An 18,084-nucleotide genomic window follows, 5' to 3' on the forward strand; every position below is an offset into this window, starting at 1 on the left:
TGTATTACAGGGGCACTAGACACTGACTTTTCCTTTTTTTTCTTTTTAAGATTTTATTTGTTTATTCATGAGAGACAGAGAGAGAGGCAGAGACACAGGCAGAGGGAGAAGCAGGCTCCATGCAGGGAGCCAGACATGGGACTCGATCCTGGGACTCCAGGATCATGCCCTGGGTCAAAGGCAGGCGCTAAACCACTGAGCCACCCAGGATCCCCAACACTGACTTTTCCAAACAAATACCTAAAGCCCATGTCCCAAAAGAAAAAATTAACGTACCACTAACACATAAATAAGATGAAGATATTTTTTTTCTTTTCTTTTCTTTTTTACCTTTCCCGAGGTTGTTGCTGAAGTTTCTCAAGTCGCACTACAGGTGGCTGGTTGGATTGGGACACTGCAGGTGGCATCCCAATGGTAACATTCAGGTCTGGGGATAGGAATGCTGGATATTCTATTGGTTGTGGTGTAATAACATTTCTGCCAAATGGTTATAATGTTAAATATTGCAATTATACAAAAGCACACTTAAAATCATTCTCTCTTGTACACTGTAGCTCATCTATCTACCTTGAACCATCAGAAGGTAGAGCTAGGAAAAAAGACAAAGGTCAGACATCCTGACAGAAGTACTCTCTTGAACATTCTTACTATTAAGATGGGCAGCAGGGATGAGAAAGGAGATAAGGACCTGAGGTTCTAATGAGAAGTAGAAAGTGTTTGAGCCCAGACCTCTCTCCCAATCTCTAGATCCAAATCTCTATTTTGCAGCTTAGTCAAGTGAAATTGATCATCACAAGTCCACCCACCTCTTATCAACCTGGCACCCTTAAGCCTATCTTTAAAACATATTTAATCTCCAAATGAGAACAATAACACGTCATAATTCCACTTAACATAATACAACTATCCTGCATACAACCAAAAATTCACTAACCTCTTCCCCAAAAAAGAATATAAAGTCTTTGGGTGATGTTTACTTTTCTTAATATCCTGAAACTTAAATAGTATGATCTAAATTTAACAATACTTAAGTGTTACAGTATAAAGTCAATATAGCTAATGTTACATGATAAGGGGATATGAGAGAAGAAAATATATTTGCTACGTAAATATATTTTTCAGGTCACTTGATAAATGGGCCAGAGTAGTACACCCAAATAATAAATCCAAAAAAGCCCACCAGGTATTATGCTTTTGTTTTGGTTCTAGGAGGGGCCAGATACAATTACTTATCCTCCACCTTAGTAGGTGCGGGACCACTGGATCCTAAAAATTTCAATGAAGACTACTAAATTTTTGTCAGAATTCTTCCCACCCTCTGATATGCAAATATCTTATCAGAAGTCTAGATTAGTTGCTATTTTCTATTTACCAGGTCCAATCAGCATAACGGTTATCGCTGTAATGGACCTGTGTAATACCTTGTATTAGGGAAAGGCAATCAAGATACCCGTGAACTATGGGACACCTGAGTGGCTCAGTCAGTTAAGCATCTGACTCTTGGTTTCAGCTCAGATCATGATCTCAGGGATGTGAGACCAAGCCCTGTGTCAGGCTCTGTGCTCAGTGTGGGGACTGACTGCTTGGGACGTTTTCTCTCCCTCTCTCTCTGCTCCTCCCCATGCTCTCTCTTTAAAATGAATAAATCTTGTTTAAAAAATTCCTGTATAAATAAATAAAAATTAAAAAAATAAAATCTTTATTTTTTTTAAAATTTTTTTATTTATTTATGATAGTCACAGAGAGAGAGAGAGAGAGAGGCAGAGACACAGGCAGAGGGAGAAGCAGGCTCCATGCACTGGGAGCCCGACGTGGGATTCGATCCAGGGTCTCCAGGATTGCGCCCTGGGCCAAAGGCAGGCGCCAAACCGCTGCGCCACCCAGGGATCTCAAAAATAAAATCTTTAAAAAAAACTCTCTCTCTCTCTGTGACTATCATAAATAAATAAAAATTAAAAAAATAAAATCTTTAAAAAAAAAAAAAAAAAAGGATCCTTGGGTGGCGCAGCGGTTTGGCGCCTGCCTTTGGCCCAGGGCACAATCCTGGAGACCCTGGATCGAATCCCACGTCGGGCTCCCGGTGCATGGAGCCTGCTTCTCCCTCTGCCTGTGTCTCTGCCTCTCTCTCTCTCTGTGACTATCATAAATAAATAAAAATTTAAAAAATAAAATCTTAAAAAAAAAAAAAATAAAAATAAAAAATTCCTGTGAACTTAATTAATGACATAGGCTGGAGAAGTTAATATACCTGAGGTAGGACAGTGAAGGTATATTGCTTGGCCTTACCAGATCAAAGAAACTACTTCTGATGGTCTTTATATGAGCAAAATAGCATTTGCCAGATCAACAGTTGCATACCAGGTACCAGGGGATGTGTTAATTTGCTCAAGCAATGAAACCACATCTGGTACAGCGGCTGCAATTGGAATCACAGCCTGGTTAACCTTACAACAACCTACTATCATTCTCCAAGATATTTTATGCATAGGTCAAAATAAGTGAGCTAAATGGGGATGTGATGGGAATCACCACCCCTGCATCTTTCAAGTCCTTGATAATGGCACTAATCTCTGCAATCCCTCCATGAATGTGGTATTGCTTTTGGCTTAACTATTTTCTTAGATAGAGGTAGCTCTCTGGTGGCTTCCATTTGGACTTTCCCACCATAATATCCCTCAGTCCACAAGACAGGAAACCAATGTAGGGATTCACCAACTGCTAAGTTTGTCGATTCCAAATATGCAATCTGGAACTGGGGAAATAATCACAGAATGGGTTTAAAACTCCATTAATCACCTGTCCTCTGTAAGTCCCTAGTCTGACAGGTGGACAACGGTGCCATTTGGATCTTCTGGAACTAGGGTCAGTATAGAGCAAGAGTCCAGTAGTCTTTGAAAGGTCTGATTATTTCCTTTTCCCTAATGCAGTTACTCTGGTAAAAGCCTCTCCCTCCCTTTTGGGAAAGCTGGGAGAAAGATTAACATTATAAATTTTTGTCAGTTAACCAGAATCTCTAAGGGGACCAAGCCTCCCCTTCACTTGAAGGCTTTTGGGTCTGCAAACTGGCTCAAATCTGGGATTTGACTGAGGACCGATAGTACATTTTTTACTCAGGTGAGACTTTTATTCACTTGATATAGAACTTCTCTGCTTATACAAATTAAGTAAGAATTTAGTAGGCTCCCTATACATTTTATTTCTAGGAACTTGAAATGATCAACTAGCCAATGTCAGAGGTCTGTGTGAGTCAAACTATTCTGATTACTGCTTTGACTCTACTGTCCATTGCAATAACCACGCCATCTTGCCTTAGGTGGTTGTGGGCCATCACTTGGCCCTGCCACTTCAGGATGCTATATTCCCATTGCATTTAGGTTTCCCAGTTCAGTGACCACAGCTCCCACTGTAAGGTGGGAGCTGCCTAACAGAGAAGAGCAATCACATAGCTCTTCACGGGGGGGCTCCCCTCACAAATTTACTTCTCACAGTCATGGTGAAAGGTGTATCTTCTGGAACCTCCCAGGGTGAGTGAGTAAGTCTTAAAAAGAAATCTATACCAACATCACCATCTCTCTAACCCTTTGAATATCTTCCTTCTACATTAAACCAAGGCAGGTTTGGCATTTCCAATTCACCCATGTGGGCATCTTTTGGTTCATGTTTCTGCAACCAAACAACCAAATCCAGTCTTTTCTAACCTCTTTATCTGAAACATTAAATGCAGAATCTCTGCTTAGTGAGTCCATTTCAATAAATTTGCTGTGACCCAACTTTTATGTTCCTTTCACCATTATCCCACACGCTATGTCCCACAGTTCTTTATGTTTACCTCTAGGAGGGTTCTTATCTCATTTGTATTATAATAATCTCTTTTTACAAGTTACCTTTGCACTAAACCATGAGCTACCAGAGGGCAGGGACCAGGTCTTACTTATTTTACTATCTGCAATGGCTTGGGGGTATAGTAGATATTTAATTAATGCTTATTGAATCAATCAGTGAATAAAGAAATAATGATTGATAAACATAAAACATTCAAATTTTACTATTTCAACAAATGACCAGTATCAAGTGAACAAAATTTATTTAATGATAATACCCAGTATTGGTGAGACTCTAGGACAATAAGCATTTCAGAATATAAATTCCCATCCTATACCCAATTCCCTCAATTCCATTTTCTCTATTTCTTATTCTTGGATAGCACCATAGATTAAATTTCCATCTCAGGTGCTCATTTCTCTTTAATCTATTTTTATTGTTGAAATTTTAAGAGCAGTTGACATATTTTAAGTTACTTTTGGTTTGCTAATGACATTTTTGTTTTTTGGGTTTTTTAAAGATTTTATTTATTTATTCATGAGAGACACAGAGAGAGAGAGAGAGAGGCAGAGACACAGGCAGAGGGAGAAGCAGGCCCCATGCAGGGAGCCTGATGTGGGACCCGATCCCAGGACTCCAGGATCCCTGGGCCGAAGGCAGGCGCTAAACCACTGAGGCACCTAGGGATCCCTGCTAATGATATTTTTTAACATGAACTTTTTACTAAAGATTTAGAAGTAACCATTAGAATGTGTGGAATGGAGGTAACCCTACTATACTGTAAGGAAAACTGACAATTAATAGACACTTTGATCTTATAAATCCCTCACCTCCTTCTAGAAAAGGGTACCTCAACTAGCCAACTTTCCTTATTATCTTAACCCTGCCTTCCCTCCTTCAGCCATGAAGATGACACTCTCTTTTATCTCATCTCGAGGCCTCTTCACCTCCTTTCTCCAAGCCTATACCCAGGAACCCAAGATTTCTCCCACCTTAGTAAGCAAAAACAATTCATTGCTCTCTTTACCTTGGAGTCTAGCCCATTCTGGCTATGTCTTAAGACAATCAAAATGGCGGGATGCCTGGGTAGCTCAGCAGTTAAGTGCCTGCCTCTGGCCCAGGGTGTGATCCTGAAGTCCCAGGATCGAGTCCCAGGATCAAGTCCCAGGATCGAATCCCAGGATCAAGTCCCAGGATCGGGCTCCCTGCATGGAGTTTGCTTCTCCCTCTGTGTCTCTGCCTCTCTCTCTTTCTGTGTCTCTCATGATTAAATAAATAAAATCTTTAAAAAAAAAAAAAGGCAATCAAAATGGTCCATCAAATGGATTAAATGTTTTAATGCTACGTAATCTGATTGTGTAAATAAGACTTCAAACACTTACATCACAGGATCTATTCTCTCTGGAGGTGGTGCAATATTCATAAACATGGATGGCTCAATAATTTTCTGAAGAGGTTTTAACTGAAGAAAATGGTAAGCGTATTTTAACACTGCTTAGTTACAATTACAGTTCACTCTAATACTACTATCCTCCGGGACTACAGAATAGGCCTTAAATACGTATAAAAAGAAATGGAACTAAGAGAGGAAGAAAGAACTACCATTTATTGACACTAGGTATCTGCCAAGAACCTTGAATCTGTAATATTATTTTTAATCCTCTCAATAATCCTATGATGTAGGTAACTGTGTCCATTTTACAAAAAATGCTGAGGATCAGTAACTTGTTCAATGTTACCCAATACACACCAGAGCCAGGATTTGAATGCAGCTTTATCTGCCCCCAGTGTTGTACTCTTTTTACATTATCAAGACAGGTGAGTAGGGGTCTATATTACTGAAAAGTTCATAGACATAGGGATCACTGGGTGGCTCAGTGGTTTAGCGCCTGCCTTTGGCCCAGGGCGTGATCTTGGAGTCCTGGGATCAAGTGCCACATCAGGCTCCCTGCATGGAGCCTGCTTCTCCCTCTGCCTGTGTCTCTCTCTGCCTCTCTCTCTCTGCCTCTCTCATGAATAAATAAAAAAAAAAAGTTCATAGACATAAAATCAAAATCAATAATTTTTATTATATTTCTCACTCTTTTCCACACAATATCTGTTTCTTGTTTTCAGTAGAATCTACCTATGTAAAACAAAACTTGCCTAGTTTTATCTGAAAAGGAGATATCTCCCAAAAAATGTGATTATTACATGTTTTACTTATATTCAGACACAAAACCTACCTCTGAAGTTGGTGCTTATAAACTATGTCATGAAAGGGACTAATCAGTTACAGTCCCTACAAGACCCAATTCATAAGAAAATAAATAGGCAGGAGGAATAGAAAGAAAAATCAAAGAAGGAAAAAAGATTGTGCCTAGTGGCTTTATTCTGTGTATTACTTAGTTCTGATTCGAAATGCATTAAAAATCATTATGATGTACCACAGGCAAAATTTTAGAATAACATTTTACCTGCGGTTACTTAGTAAACATAATGGCAGACTGTTTAATAAGAGTAATATACCCACTCTCAATTCCTAATAAAAAAGACAACCAAGACTATAAAAAATAGCAAAAAAATGAAATGAAAAATTATATGCAAAGTATAGGGATCATATCCCCTGTATAACAGCAGCACTGATGGGACTGGATTTATAAATGGTCCAAAGTTGTAATAATACCCAGGGATATGAAGAGTTCTTTCAAACACTTGGTGAGAATATATGTTGCTACAACATTTTTAAAACAATTCCCTGACAAGGTCATTGTTTTGGACAATAATTTCCATTCTAGAAATCTAGCCTAAGGACATAATAAAAGGACATAGGTTAATGTACAAAAATAATCTAGCCTAAGGACATAGGTTAATGTACTAAAATTTTCATTGGAACATGAGTATATGTAATGAATTTAAAGGGGCAGGACAAAGCTAGGAAGATAACTTCTTTGAACATATTACTCTCTCGATAAATCAAGGAGTGCTCAAATAATACCAGACATTGAAATAACCATGGGGGGTGGGGGAGTGGGGAAGGAGTATATATGATCAGAGTAAAACATTATATGAGTATAATAAATGACTCCATTTTTAAAAAGCATTTTTAGATATAAAAACCTGCACTTCAGGATGCCTGGGTGGCTCAGCGGTTAAGCATCTGCCTTTGGCCCAGGGCGTGATCCTGGAGTCCTGGGATCAAGTCCCACATCAGGCTCCCTTCATGGAGCCTGCTTCTCCCTCTGCCTCTGTGTCTCTAATGAATAAATAAAATCTTAAAAAAAAAAAAAAAAACAAAAAACAGCCTGCACTTCTTATACAGTTGAAATAATTTTGTTTTCAAATGAACACACAAAAGCAAATTTTCTGGGCAGCCCCCGTGGCTCAGCGGTTTAGTGTCGCCTTTAGCCCAGAGTGTGATCCTGGAGTCCTAGAATCGAGTCCCACGTCAGGCTTCCTACATGCAGCCTGCTTCTCCCTCTGCCTATGTCTCTGCCTCGCTCTCTCTCTCTGTGTCTCTCATGAATAAGTAAATAAATAAATCTTAAAAAAAAAAAAGCAAGTTTTCTGATAATGGCATTTTGAATAAAATATTATTTTAAATGCATATGCAAATAAAAATGATGGTTTCATTTTTTTCCTTAGGCTGGAGAAAAACAGCATTCCTTTAAAAATATTTGTTTTAAAAAAATACGTATTTAGGGGTCCCTGGGTAGCTTAGTAGTTGAGCGTCTCTGCCTTTGGCTTAGGGTGTGATCCTGGAGTCCCGGATGGAGTCCCACATTGGGCTCCCTGCGTGGAACTTGCTTCTCCCTCTGCCTGTGTCTCTGCCTCTGTGTGTGTGTGTGTCTCTCTCATGAATAAATAAATAAATTATTTAAAAAATATATGTATTTTTGAAAATTTATCAAACTGGAAAGAAGAGAGGCTCAGATTTGACTGAAGAGTTATAGAATAATTTTTAAGAGAGGAACTAACCTGATGTGAAAATCCATAACCAAAGTTTCCATAGGAGAACATAAATTCCACCTCCACCTTACAGATAAACTAAACACATGGCAAATTTATTTTATTGGTTAATCAGAAAGATATTCTAATGAAAAAGGGGTAGCAAGTAATATTTTTACTTCACAAATCTCTCAGAAAAACTAAAGCATAAATCTCCTGATTGAAAAAATAAGCTACACAAGGAACTCCTATAGAAGAATCTATGGAGTTCCTGAAATGTTAAAAACTTTGTTAAAAAGTATTATATGATTATAATATAGGAAATATCAACTTATAATTAGTAGGGTTACCCTGAGATACACACACACATATATGTGTATATATACATATATATGTATATATGTGTGTATATATATATACACACACACAGAGATACATATACATGTGTATGTTTTTAAAGTATTTACTCACATTTCCCCTATCTCCACTTCCAGATAACACTTTTATTTAGACAAGTGATTTCATCTTTCTGAATCCAAGCTTGCTCAAATGTGAAATGAAGGAGGGTGTCAGAGGTTATGATCTCAAATGTCCATCATTCTTTTTGATAAAGCTCCTTGTCCCTGTTCTGGCTATTGATGACAGAGGTCTCTCTGAATAGAATATTAATCAAAACAATAATTTTAAGTATTTAAAAAGAAATTCAAGCAAGAACTGTAAAAACACCCTTTAGAAACTCTTTTTCTCTAGGACACATAATCAAAGAAGAAATTAGGACATTTTAGTCTCTTAGTCAATGATTTCAATTTTCCTGTTCATCAGTTAGCAGTAAGGTAGCAGCATTAAAAAAAAAAAAAAAAAAAAAAAAAAGGTGGAGATGAAGACTGTGTGAGTAAATATTGTTCTTTCTATTTAATACATTTCCATTAATTCAAACAGTGATAGGGTAACAGGAGAATAAAAACATTAACAGAAGTTAAAACAGTATCAGAGTAAAGCTATATGAAATGTTAAGTGCATGTACAAAACTTTGGAAATTTCAATAAAATTCTTACTGTGTTTTTATGCAACATGTGAAATTCTTCAATAAAACGCCCTTTCTGGAAAAGAGTAAAAAAGAGTAAAATTCTCAAATAGAGAGTCACTCATGAAGCCATACAGATGATAACCTTAACCATCTCATAAATTTTGAAAAATCAGGTAATGATTTTTAATGCATGTGTTAACTTAGTAGCTAAAATACATTTGGAAGAAAATAAAAATTCCAGGTTGCACCAAAAACAAGTTATTGTTTACATTTATAATTTAGACAAAAATGGTTGTGCTGATTATAGTTCCCCTTTCTTCAAGTCTTAAAGGAACTGCCATGCCTGTACTCCTTTAGTTGGATTTAACATAAATGTGCACAAAGAGTGGACTCATGACAGAACTGAGTGCCTCTCTTATCCCCCAGGAACTGTTGGGATCTTTTTCACCAGGTAAACCTTAGGTATCCTTGGTCATCACATCACCTCTGGTCAGGTCTACTGTGCTAGCAGTCCTCCCATCTAATCCACCATCCCATGGTTCCCTTTCTTCCCAACATTTTCCACTGCAGTTCATGGAATCTCTCCCTATTCCATGGTTAACAAACAACCTTACACCTTTAACTGCTCTACCAGACATTGCCTCTTTGCTTTACCTAAGCCTTGGCTCACCACTAAAGATGCTACTTCCCTCACAGGCTCCTCAAGGAAAGGCCCACCTACTTCAAGGCCAGGAAGTAAGGAGCAACCTTCACACTCCTCTTCTATTGCTTCTAGGTTGTATTAGTTCATGTAGATATTAACAGTTTTCCATTTTTAAACTTCAGGCTGTCTGGTATGTTTCAGACTTTCTGGTCACTAGTTCTCCTTTAGTGAAAACGTCAGCACCTTGTTCACACATCCTCTCCACCCCCAAAACCTAGCAATCTGCAGAACCTATTTAACATTGGCCCTCTCAGTTTCTGGTGAAGTCATATAATAAAGGAAATAACAGCTGATGGTACAATGGCAGACATCACACACCTATCAGAATGGCTAAAGAATAAAATGGTGAGGACACCAAATGCTGATGAGGATGCTCAGAAACTGATCATTTATTTCTGGTGAAGATGTACAATGGCTTCACCACTCTGGAAAACAGCATTTCCTATAATGATTATACATGCAACTATCTTACAAACCAGAAATTTATCTGAGAAATGAACACTTATGTCCACACAAAAACCTATACATGAACGTTTATAGCAACTTTAGTCAGAATGGCCCCAAACTGGAAACCCAGATGTCCTCTAATGGGCAGATGGCCAAACCATGGAACATTCACACCCTGCAGTACTACTCAACAGCAAAAAAGAAATGAACTAGTAATACATGCAACTACCTAGATGACTTCCCAGAGAAGTACATTGAGTGAAAAAAAAAAAAAAAACTAAAATGTTACATACTATGTGATTCCATTTATATAATATCCTGGAAATGAATTACAGAAAGGAAGAACAGATTGGTGGTTGGCAAGGGTTAAAGGAGGGGGCAGAGGCAGGAGGGAAGAAGATGTAGCTATAAAAGGCAACAACCTGAGGAATCCTGGTAGAAGTGGCACATTCTCTAACTTGGTTGCAATACTGTACCCTGGTTTTGAAAGATGGTACCATCATGGAAAACTGAGTAAGGGATACAAAGGATCTCTCTATATTATTTCTGTCAACTGCATGTGAAACTACAATTGTCTCAAAAATATTAAAAAAGCCATGCGTCTATTTAAAGTGGGCCAAATTCATCCATGAGGCTTATTCTTCATTAGGCCTAGTTTATACAAATAGGGAAAGAGAGAGAAGGAGTAGGAGCAGAGGTGTGGAGAGAGCAGCAGACTCCACACTGAGCAGGAAGCCTGATGTGGGGCTCGATCGTAGGACCCTGAGATCGTGACCTGAGAAGGCAGATGCTTAACTGACTGAGCCACCCAGGTGCCGTGAAACAATTCTTAGTGAAGGTAGAAGTGCCTACAGAAAGATACTGACAGGGATCCCTGTGTGGCGCAGCGGTTTGGCGCCTGCCTTTGGCCCAGGGCACGATCCTGGAGACCCGGGATCGAGTCCCACGTCGGGCTCCCGGTGCATGGAGCCTGCTTCTCCCTCTGCCTGTGTCTCTGCCTCTCTCTCTCTCTCTCTCTCTATCATAAATAAATAAAAATTTAAAAAAAAGGAAAAGAAAAAAAAGAAAGATACTGACAGATGTCACACACAGCATATCTTGAACACACCACACCTAAAATCATAAGGCTTTTTGGGGAAACCTATAAATAACCAAAATTGCTTCCCCTGACTACTCTGCTCATTAAATAATAATGGTCTCTTTGCCATATGACATAGCAATTCATCATACTATAGAGACTTTTTGCATATATGCAATGGAAGACAGTTTCAAGAAAATTCACTGCAACAATGAGTATAATAGTAAAAAACAGAAAACAATCCAAATACCCATCAACAAATTTAAAGATTTATGTATTTGTTTTAGAAAGAGAGAGAACAAGTACACGAGCAGGGGGAAGGGATTCTCAAGCAGACTTCCTGCTGAGCCCAATGTGGAGCTTGATCCCATGAGCCTGAGATCATGACCTGAGGTAAATTAAAAGTCAGACACGTAAACCACTGAGCCATCCAGGCACTCCCTGACCTTAGGAGAGAGCGAGAGGGAGAGCGAGAATCTCAAGCAGACTTCCTGCTGAGCCCAATGTGGAGCTTGATCCCATGAGCCTGAGATCATGACCTGAGGTAAATTAAAAGTCAGACGCGTAAACCACTGAGCCATCCAGGCACTCCCTGACCTTAGCTTTTTAGAATCTAAGCTAGTATGTCCCACATTATGTATTCATCTTATATCATCATGGTATTGTCTAACTTTTTCCCTATCTCCTAAATTCCTATGAACTGAAAGTTAGATCTAGACTCAGCTTGGTTAGATTTGGGGTAAACATTTTGATGAGAACAATTCCGAGGCAATGCTGTATACTTCATATTGTACTGACATGCACTGACAAAGGATGCATATGATGTTAAATTATCCACAATTACCTAACTTCAAGCTAACTTCAAGCTCTTGGTTAAAGTGGTAACCAAAACTTCTGTTGTAAAGGCACCTTTTCCCCACTGCAACAATTAATGTGCAGACTGTTACAGTGGTGTCGTGGAAATTTCTTGTTTCCCAATAACCTTTTATCTCATGCTTTAAGTAGCACTGCTAAGTCTTGATTGAACCAACCATCATTCGCTATAAAGGACTGCAAAAATAGTCAACCTGTAATTCTATCATTCTTTCTACACTAAGTGGCATTCTTCTGTTTTAAATTTCAAAATTCCATTTTTCTTCCCTGGCTCTTTTCTTCTTTTTTTGAGATCAACAGGACTTCTGGATTTTTCTTTATTCAGAACTTGTACTGATCTCTTTGATATTCAAATTATCCTGAAATTAGCCAACAGGAGACTCTTGCAATCTGTCTCTTCTGTCTTTTGACATAACTTCATAAGTCTTTGAAGGCTTCCTTGCTTTGCATCCTACAAATACTCCTTCAGATTGTTTATATTTGTTCACTATCAGTTCTCTTCCTTTGAGCTCAGGACAGTATGGCTGCTGGGAAGTGAGAGGGTAATCCGAGATAGGAGAAAGCAAGAGGGGAGGAATAATGAAATCTGTGTATAAACCCTGCCCCAAACTCTGGCTAACCTCTAAACAACACATGCACAGGGCAGACTGCAAGGAGCCCAGCTAAGAGTAAAAGAACTGAAATTTGGGCTGTCAAATAAGAGACAGAGTTTATCTTTTGAGTCCTGTTTAAAAATATTCTAGAGAGATGCCTGGGTGGCTCAGCGGTTGAGTGTAGGCCTTCGCCTCAAGGTGTGATCCTGCAGTCTAGGGATCAAGCCCCACATTGGGCTTCCTGTAGGGAGCCCACTTCCTCCTCTGCCTATGTCACTGCTTCTCTCTCTCTCTCTGTCTCTGTCGCTGTGTCTCTCATGAATAAATAAATATTTTTTGAAATTCCAGAAAACATAATAAAACATGCTAAGTCTTTTAATTTGTATCTTTCCCCCACACACAATTGATTTTTAAATATATTATGCTGTTCTAAGCCAACTTTAAAAAAATATATATAACCAGAGGGAGACATTGTTTCATAAGCATATGAGTTTGAAAGTAGAAAATAAACCAAAAGGAGTCTATCAGATACAGATAAATACCACCACCAACAAACTGGATAACGTGATAGCAAGGTGGTAAAGATAATCTGAATACATACCTGAATTACTTCATAAAGGTGTACCTGAATACTCCCTAACAAGAGAGGGTATTTTTCTATTTTGTCATATTGCATTAGTTCCAAGAAAATATTATTCCGCACATCATCTTGACGCCTGGGAACCTTGAAACAAAATACATGCAAAAAGAATGATCACATTTGCAGTCTGAATTTCAGATATAATTTCTGAATAAATACACTATAGGTGTAAAACTATATTTTGTTATATACACCCTAATAAACCTAAATGGTTAGCTTTCACATATTATTAGCCTTATAACTTTTCAATCACATAGTCACAGATACCCTAACGTCAGCAAAAATCAGGATCTTGTTTATGTATAACATCAATTACAGTTTTTTGAAACATGCACTGCCTACATTCTCTTTTTAACTCTACACAAAAGTTTAGTTTCCACACCCTACTGAAACTATAGTATAAAAGGTAATCCAGGGGATCCCTGGGTGGCTCAGCGGTTTAGCGCCTGCCTTTGGCCCAGGGCACGATCCTGGGGTCCCAGGATCGAGTCCCACATCAGGCTCCCTGCGTGGAGCCTGCTTCTCCCTCTGCCTGTGTCTTTGCTTCTCTCTCTCTCTATCATGAACAAATAAAATCTTTTAAAAAAATAAAATAAAATAAAAGGTAATTCAATATCCAATTCAGATAATCTAGATAACCCAAATAGCCAATATCAAAAGACAACCAACATCCTTTTCAGTCTCTGTTAAATAACTTATTGATAAAATGTATCCCAAAATATAATGTGTAATTTTATCATAGTTATATAATACATAGTTTAAAAAATCAAAGAGTTCTATAATGGTTAAAACAAACAAAAACAACTTTCTTTTCTCGCATGTTTAATCCTTTTTTCTGTATTTTATGATGTCTTGACATCCTAAAAAGCCTGGCCAGAGACAGACTTCCCCTCCCTGGGCTAGTCAATTCTTACAGATAGCAAAGGGTTTAGTGAGATGGAAGCATATCTTTCATATGCAAACCAATCCCAAATTATAGCCCTAACCACTTCCTTATCTAACTCTCACATGGAGCCAGTATTTCCCTGGCCCTAAATCATCCCGGGACCAGGAACCAAGTAACTAGGGACTTCCCTACAGCCTAAAGCCTGAGAGAATTATTCAAACTAGCCAATCTTAAATTTCTGTTCTGCAGCGCTTTCTCAAGAAAACCCCAATAAAGGCTTTAGTCTAGGGTCTCTCCTCACTTCTGTCTTGTTTCCTGACCACCTGGACGCTTCTCCTGAAGCTCTATGTAGTGTAGTGTTTTCCTTTCCACCCTTCTATCAATGGCATGAGCCCCTCCATGTCATCATTCAGTCATACCTCTATAAAGTAAATCCTGGGCATGATTTTGCAAAATTTCACTCCTCAGAAACTATCTTTCAAGCTTTTAAAGGGATTTCTTTGTTTTTTTTTTTGCCCTGAAATCATGTTTCTAAGTAACATGCTTATATTAAGTGATATTTTAGTTTTAGATACTATCAATTAACTGCTTATTGTGAGAGAAAAATATTAGCTCTCAACACCCTCCCCTACAATTTTCATAGTTCTCTTCCTTTCATCCCTCCAGTATATTTTATATATATATAAATTTTCATCCTTCCAGTATATTTTATATATATAAATTTTATATATATATATAAATTTTCCTTTAACATGTTTTGCTTTTGTTTCCTTGTACAGTTTTCTATGTAGTTATTACTGAAACATTCCCAAACTTTCCATTAGAGTTCCATTAAAATTCTCCTCTTAATATGCTCAAACTAACAGCTCCTATTTAAAAAAAGGAAAAAAGACTTTGATTATGCTAATAAAGATAAGCAACTTACTAATTTATACTATTCTCCAGCATTAATTTCAAGTTTTCCTTAAGTGGATATACAAAATTCTTGAAAACTTGGCAAGCTCAGGAAAACTATTTGCAAAGTAAAACAAATAGCATAGATTGCCTTTAGCAAATCTATGCCTGATTTTTTGTGTTCTTTTTTTAAACTATGCTTAAAGAACTATCTTCAATACTCAAGACTTCAGCAAAAAGTTTTAAAGATTAAAACTGACGGTTAACAAATATGGAGCACAGGGGAAATGTTTAGGACTTCACTAAAATTTAACTATTAGGACTAATGAATGGCCTAATCAATGAATCCCTATGGCTACATGAAATAGTGCTGCTCACTTTAAATAATGCAAACTCTGAAATACATTTAAGATTGTAAGAAGCTTAGCTATAAAGAGAAGCAAACTCTTAACATAGGAAGCTCTGATGTGAGAGGAAGTTGAACAGTATAGTCTGAAGCCAGACTGACTCCATTCCCAGCTATTCCATTTACTGGTTCTAGGATCTTAAGAAAGTTATTTTACCTAACAGTACCTGTTTCCTGAACTGTAAAATGACGATTATAATAAAATAATATATATTGGGGGGGTGATTCTTATAAAGACTAAATAAGTTAATCCATGCACAAACAAGTAGAGTTTATATAAGAAGAAAGAAGAGAGAGAAATGAGGGGGAAATGAAAAAAAAAGAGAAAGTATGCTCTGGACTGAACATCGCATCCCCTCAAAATTCATATGTTGAAGCCTAAATCCCCAACGTGATGGTATTTGTAGTTGTGGTGTTGGTGAGGTAATTAGGTCATGAGGGTAGAGCCCCCATGAGCTGGATTAGCCCCTGACAAGAAGAGACACAAGAAAGATGATCTCTCTTTGCTCTCTGCCATGTCACTAAATGAGGAGAAGATGGCCATCAAGAAATTAGAAAGCAGGCTCTCACTAGACAGCGATGTGTCAGCACCCTGATCCTGAACTTCCCAGCCTCCATAAAGGTGAGACATGAATGGCTGCTGTTTAAGCCACCCCATCTATGGTAACTTGTTACAGCAGCACAAGCCAGAGTGGAAGAGGAGAAAAGCAAGACAGAGAAAAATGTATGTTTGATGAGCACTCAGAAACATAGTAAGATCTTAGGGAAGAAGATCATCAAGATTATACATATGCCAGTAAGTTGTTTATTAAAAAAAAAAAAAAAACACCAATATAGTCCATGGCATAGAAACAGAATACTGTAAAAATCAAATTAAAAGGTACTGCATTTGTTTCTTTCCAATCCCCAAAAAAGGAGATAATTAGTATGGATTATTTGAAACTGTAAAAATGCATTCTTATATCTAGAAGAGAACTTTAACATTACCTGTACAGAAAAATACTTTACGTCATCAAAATTAATTACAGCGTTCTTTTCATTGTTTTGGGATGGCAGGCTACACATTTTTGTACATTTCACAATGTTGTTAATAGAGATGCGAATGAACAAATTACTGTAATGTTGTAAAGCAACTGAAAATACACAGATATTGAGGAAGCAAATTTTGTTGTAATTGTATAGTAACAAGTTATAATATTACCTGTTAAATAATTCAGGCAAAATCAATCAAATAAATGAAGGTAATCTTTTAAAATAGTATTTTTGCCCATCAACGGTAAGCAAAATATAAGTAGGAAAATTAGGCTGATTATCCTTCAGATCACTTCTCATATCACCATCCTCACATTTCCATTATGATCTTCTGCAACTGTTTCTATATATTATCATTTTTTGAGAAAGAGAGAGGAGCAAGTAAGCAGCGGGGTGGGGAGGGCAGAAGGAGATAGAGAATCTTAAGCAGGCTCCATGCCCAGTGTGAATGACCCTGAGATCATGACCTGAGCCGAAATCAAGAGTCACATACTTAACCTGAGTCACCCAGGAGCCCCTCTAAGTATTATTTTTAAGGTGACTAAATATTTGCAATATAAGTTAAAATTTTTTCTAAGCATAATTATGTAGAAATGCAAAACTTTGAAAATCACTTGAGAGTAACTTATTTTTAACATTAAGACAAAAAAATTTAAAGCAGTTTTCCATTATCTTACTCATTTCACTATATACTTCAGTATACTATACTGAATTATTGTTCATAGTACTCCATGCATTAAAACCATTTTGTCTTTATGATTTAACTAATTATCTTCAAAAATCTCTTTATGCAAAATTTTCCTCAATAATTCACTTTATATAAAAAAGAAATACCAAGACTTCATGATGACACTGGGTTTATGCCATGATAAATCTAATTATGAGCAATCAGTTTATTAAAGGCACCAAGATAAATAAATCCTTTAAACAATGTTTAAGACTGCACAATTACTACTTTGAATAAAAAAAAGAAATAACTAGTATTATCATCTAAGATATGTATTTTTCTTTTCCTTTAATATGATGATTGAGATGGATTACAGATGGCTGAAAAACATTCATCACTTTGCACATCAAAAAGTGGAGTTTATTTTGCTCTGCTCTTGAATCTGGACTGGCCCTGGGAATACGTTAATGCAGTGGACATGACTAGGGCTGGGTCTAGGACAGGGTGAGAGAGACACCAGCCATGGTCCAAAATTTAAGGAGACACCAAAAACTTCAGTAAACAAAATAAATAATATTTTAATGTAGTATTTTTTAAAAATAAAAATGCAGAAAAGATATGATGGAAAGATAAGACCTTGGGACTGTATGGAAAGAAATTTCTAACCATTTCAGCTTTCCAGCTAAGTCTAGTCTTCTAGGCATCCTCACTAAAATACCAGACATGTAAATGACATCTCTTAGATATTCTAGCCCTTTTGAACTGTCAGATGACTGAATGCCTGCTGTGCTAATGTGAAGCAGAAGTGGCACCTAATGAATGCACACAATGATTGATGATAAAACGGTGAAGGTTTTAAACCACTAAGTCTTGCAGCAATATATAACTGAAACATATATGATCATGGTATGGTTCTGAAATCAAAGAAAGGATACTCTTAGGCGTGAAATGTCTGCAGTTCTTTACATGAATAGCAAGGCAGCCAACCTAAAACAATCAAAATAAAAACACAGCAAATGAGTTTTTAAGTTAACTTTTCTTCCATTTAACTCTACACCAAACTATATATTTTTAAAAGCTCCACTTTGC

The 18,084-nt window shown here is 37.4% G+C and overlaps 1 protein-coding gene across 14 annotated transcripts in view; it reads right to left on the minus strand.

The window, feature by feature from the left end:
• C2CD6 (C2 calcium dependent domain containing 6) overlaps positions 1–18,084 on the minus strand; it is a 127,470-nt gene that overhangs the window by 92,854 nt on the left and 16,532 nt on the right. For 9 of the 14 annotated variants that reach the window (XR_005385228.1, XR_005385227.1, XR_005385226.1 and 6 more), the window contains exons 3-9: positions 17,931–17,982; positions 16,284–16,429; positions 13,072–13,194; positions 8,805–8,849; positions 7,780–7,848; positions 5,205–5,284; positions 331–477 (exon numbers count right to left, since the gene is read on the minus strand). Coding sequence is in view for 10 of the 14 variants with exons in the window: in XM_038585360.1 (XP_038441288.1) it covers positions 331–477; positions 5,205–5,284; positions 7,780–7,848; positions 8,805–8,849; positions 13,072–13,194; positions 16,284–16,429; positions 17,931–17,982 (662 nt within the window). In the remaining 4 variants the exon portion in view is untranslated. Of the gene's footprint in view, positions 1–330; positions 478–5,204; positions 5,285–7,779; positions 7,849–8,804; positions 8,850–13,071; positions 13,195–16,283; positions 16,430–16,497; positions 16,525–17,930; positions 17,983–18,084 lie in introns of those variants that run through there. The other 5 variants (XM_038585361.1, XM_038585365.1, XM_038585362.1 and 2 more) reach the window with 5 other exon arrangements.

The sequence above is a fragment of the Canis lupus genome, chromosome 37, assembly GCF_011100685.1.
Source record: "Canis lupus familiaris isolate Mischka breed German Shepherd chromosome 37, alternate assembly UU_Cfam_GSD_1.0, whole genome shotgun sequence".
Lineage (NCBI taxonomy): Eukaryota > Metazoa > Chordata > Mammalia > Carnivora > Canidae > Canis > Canis lupus.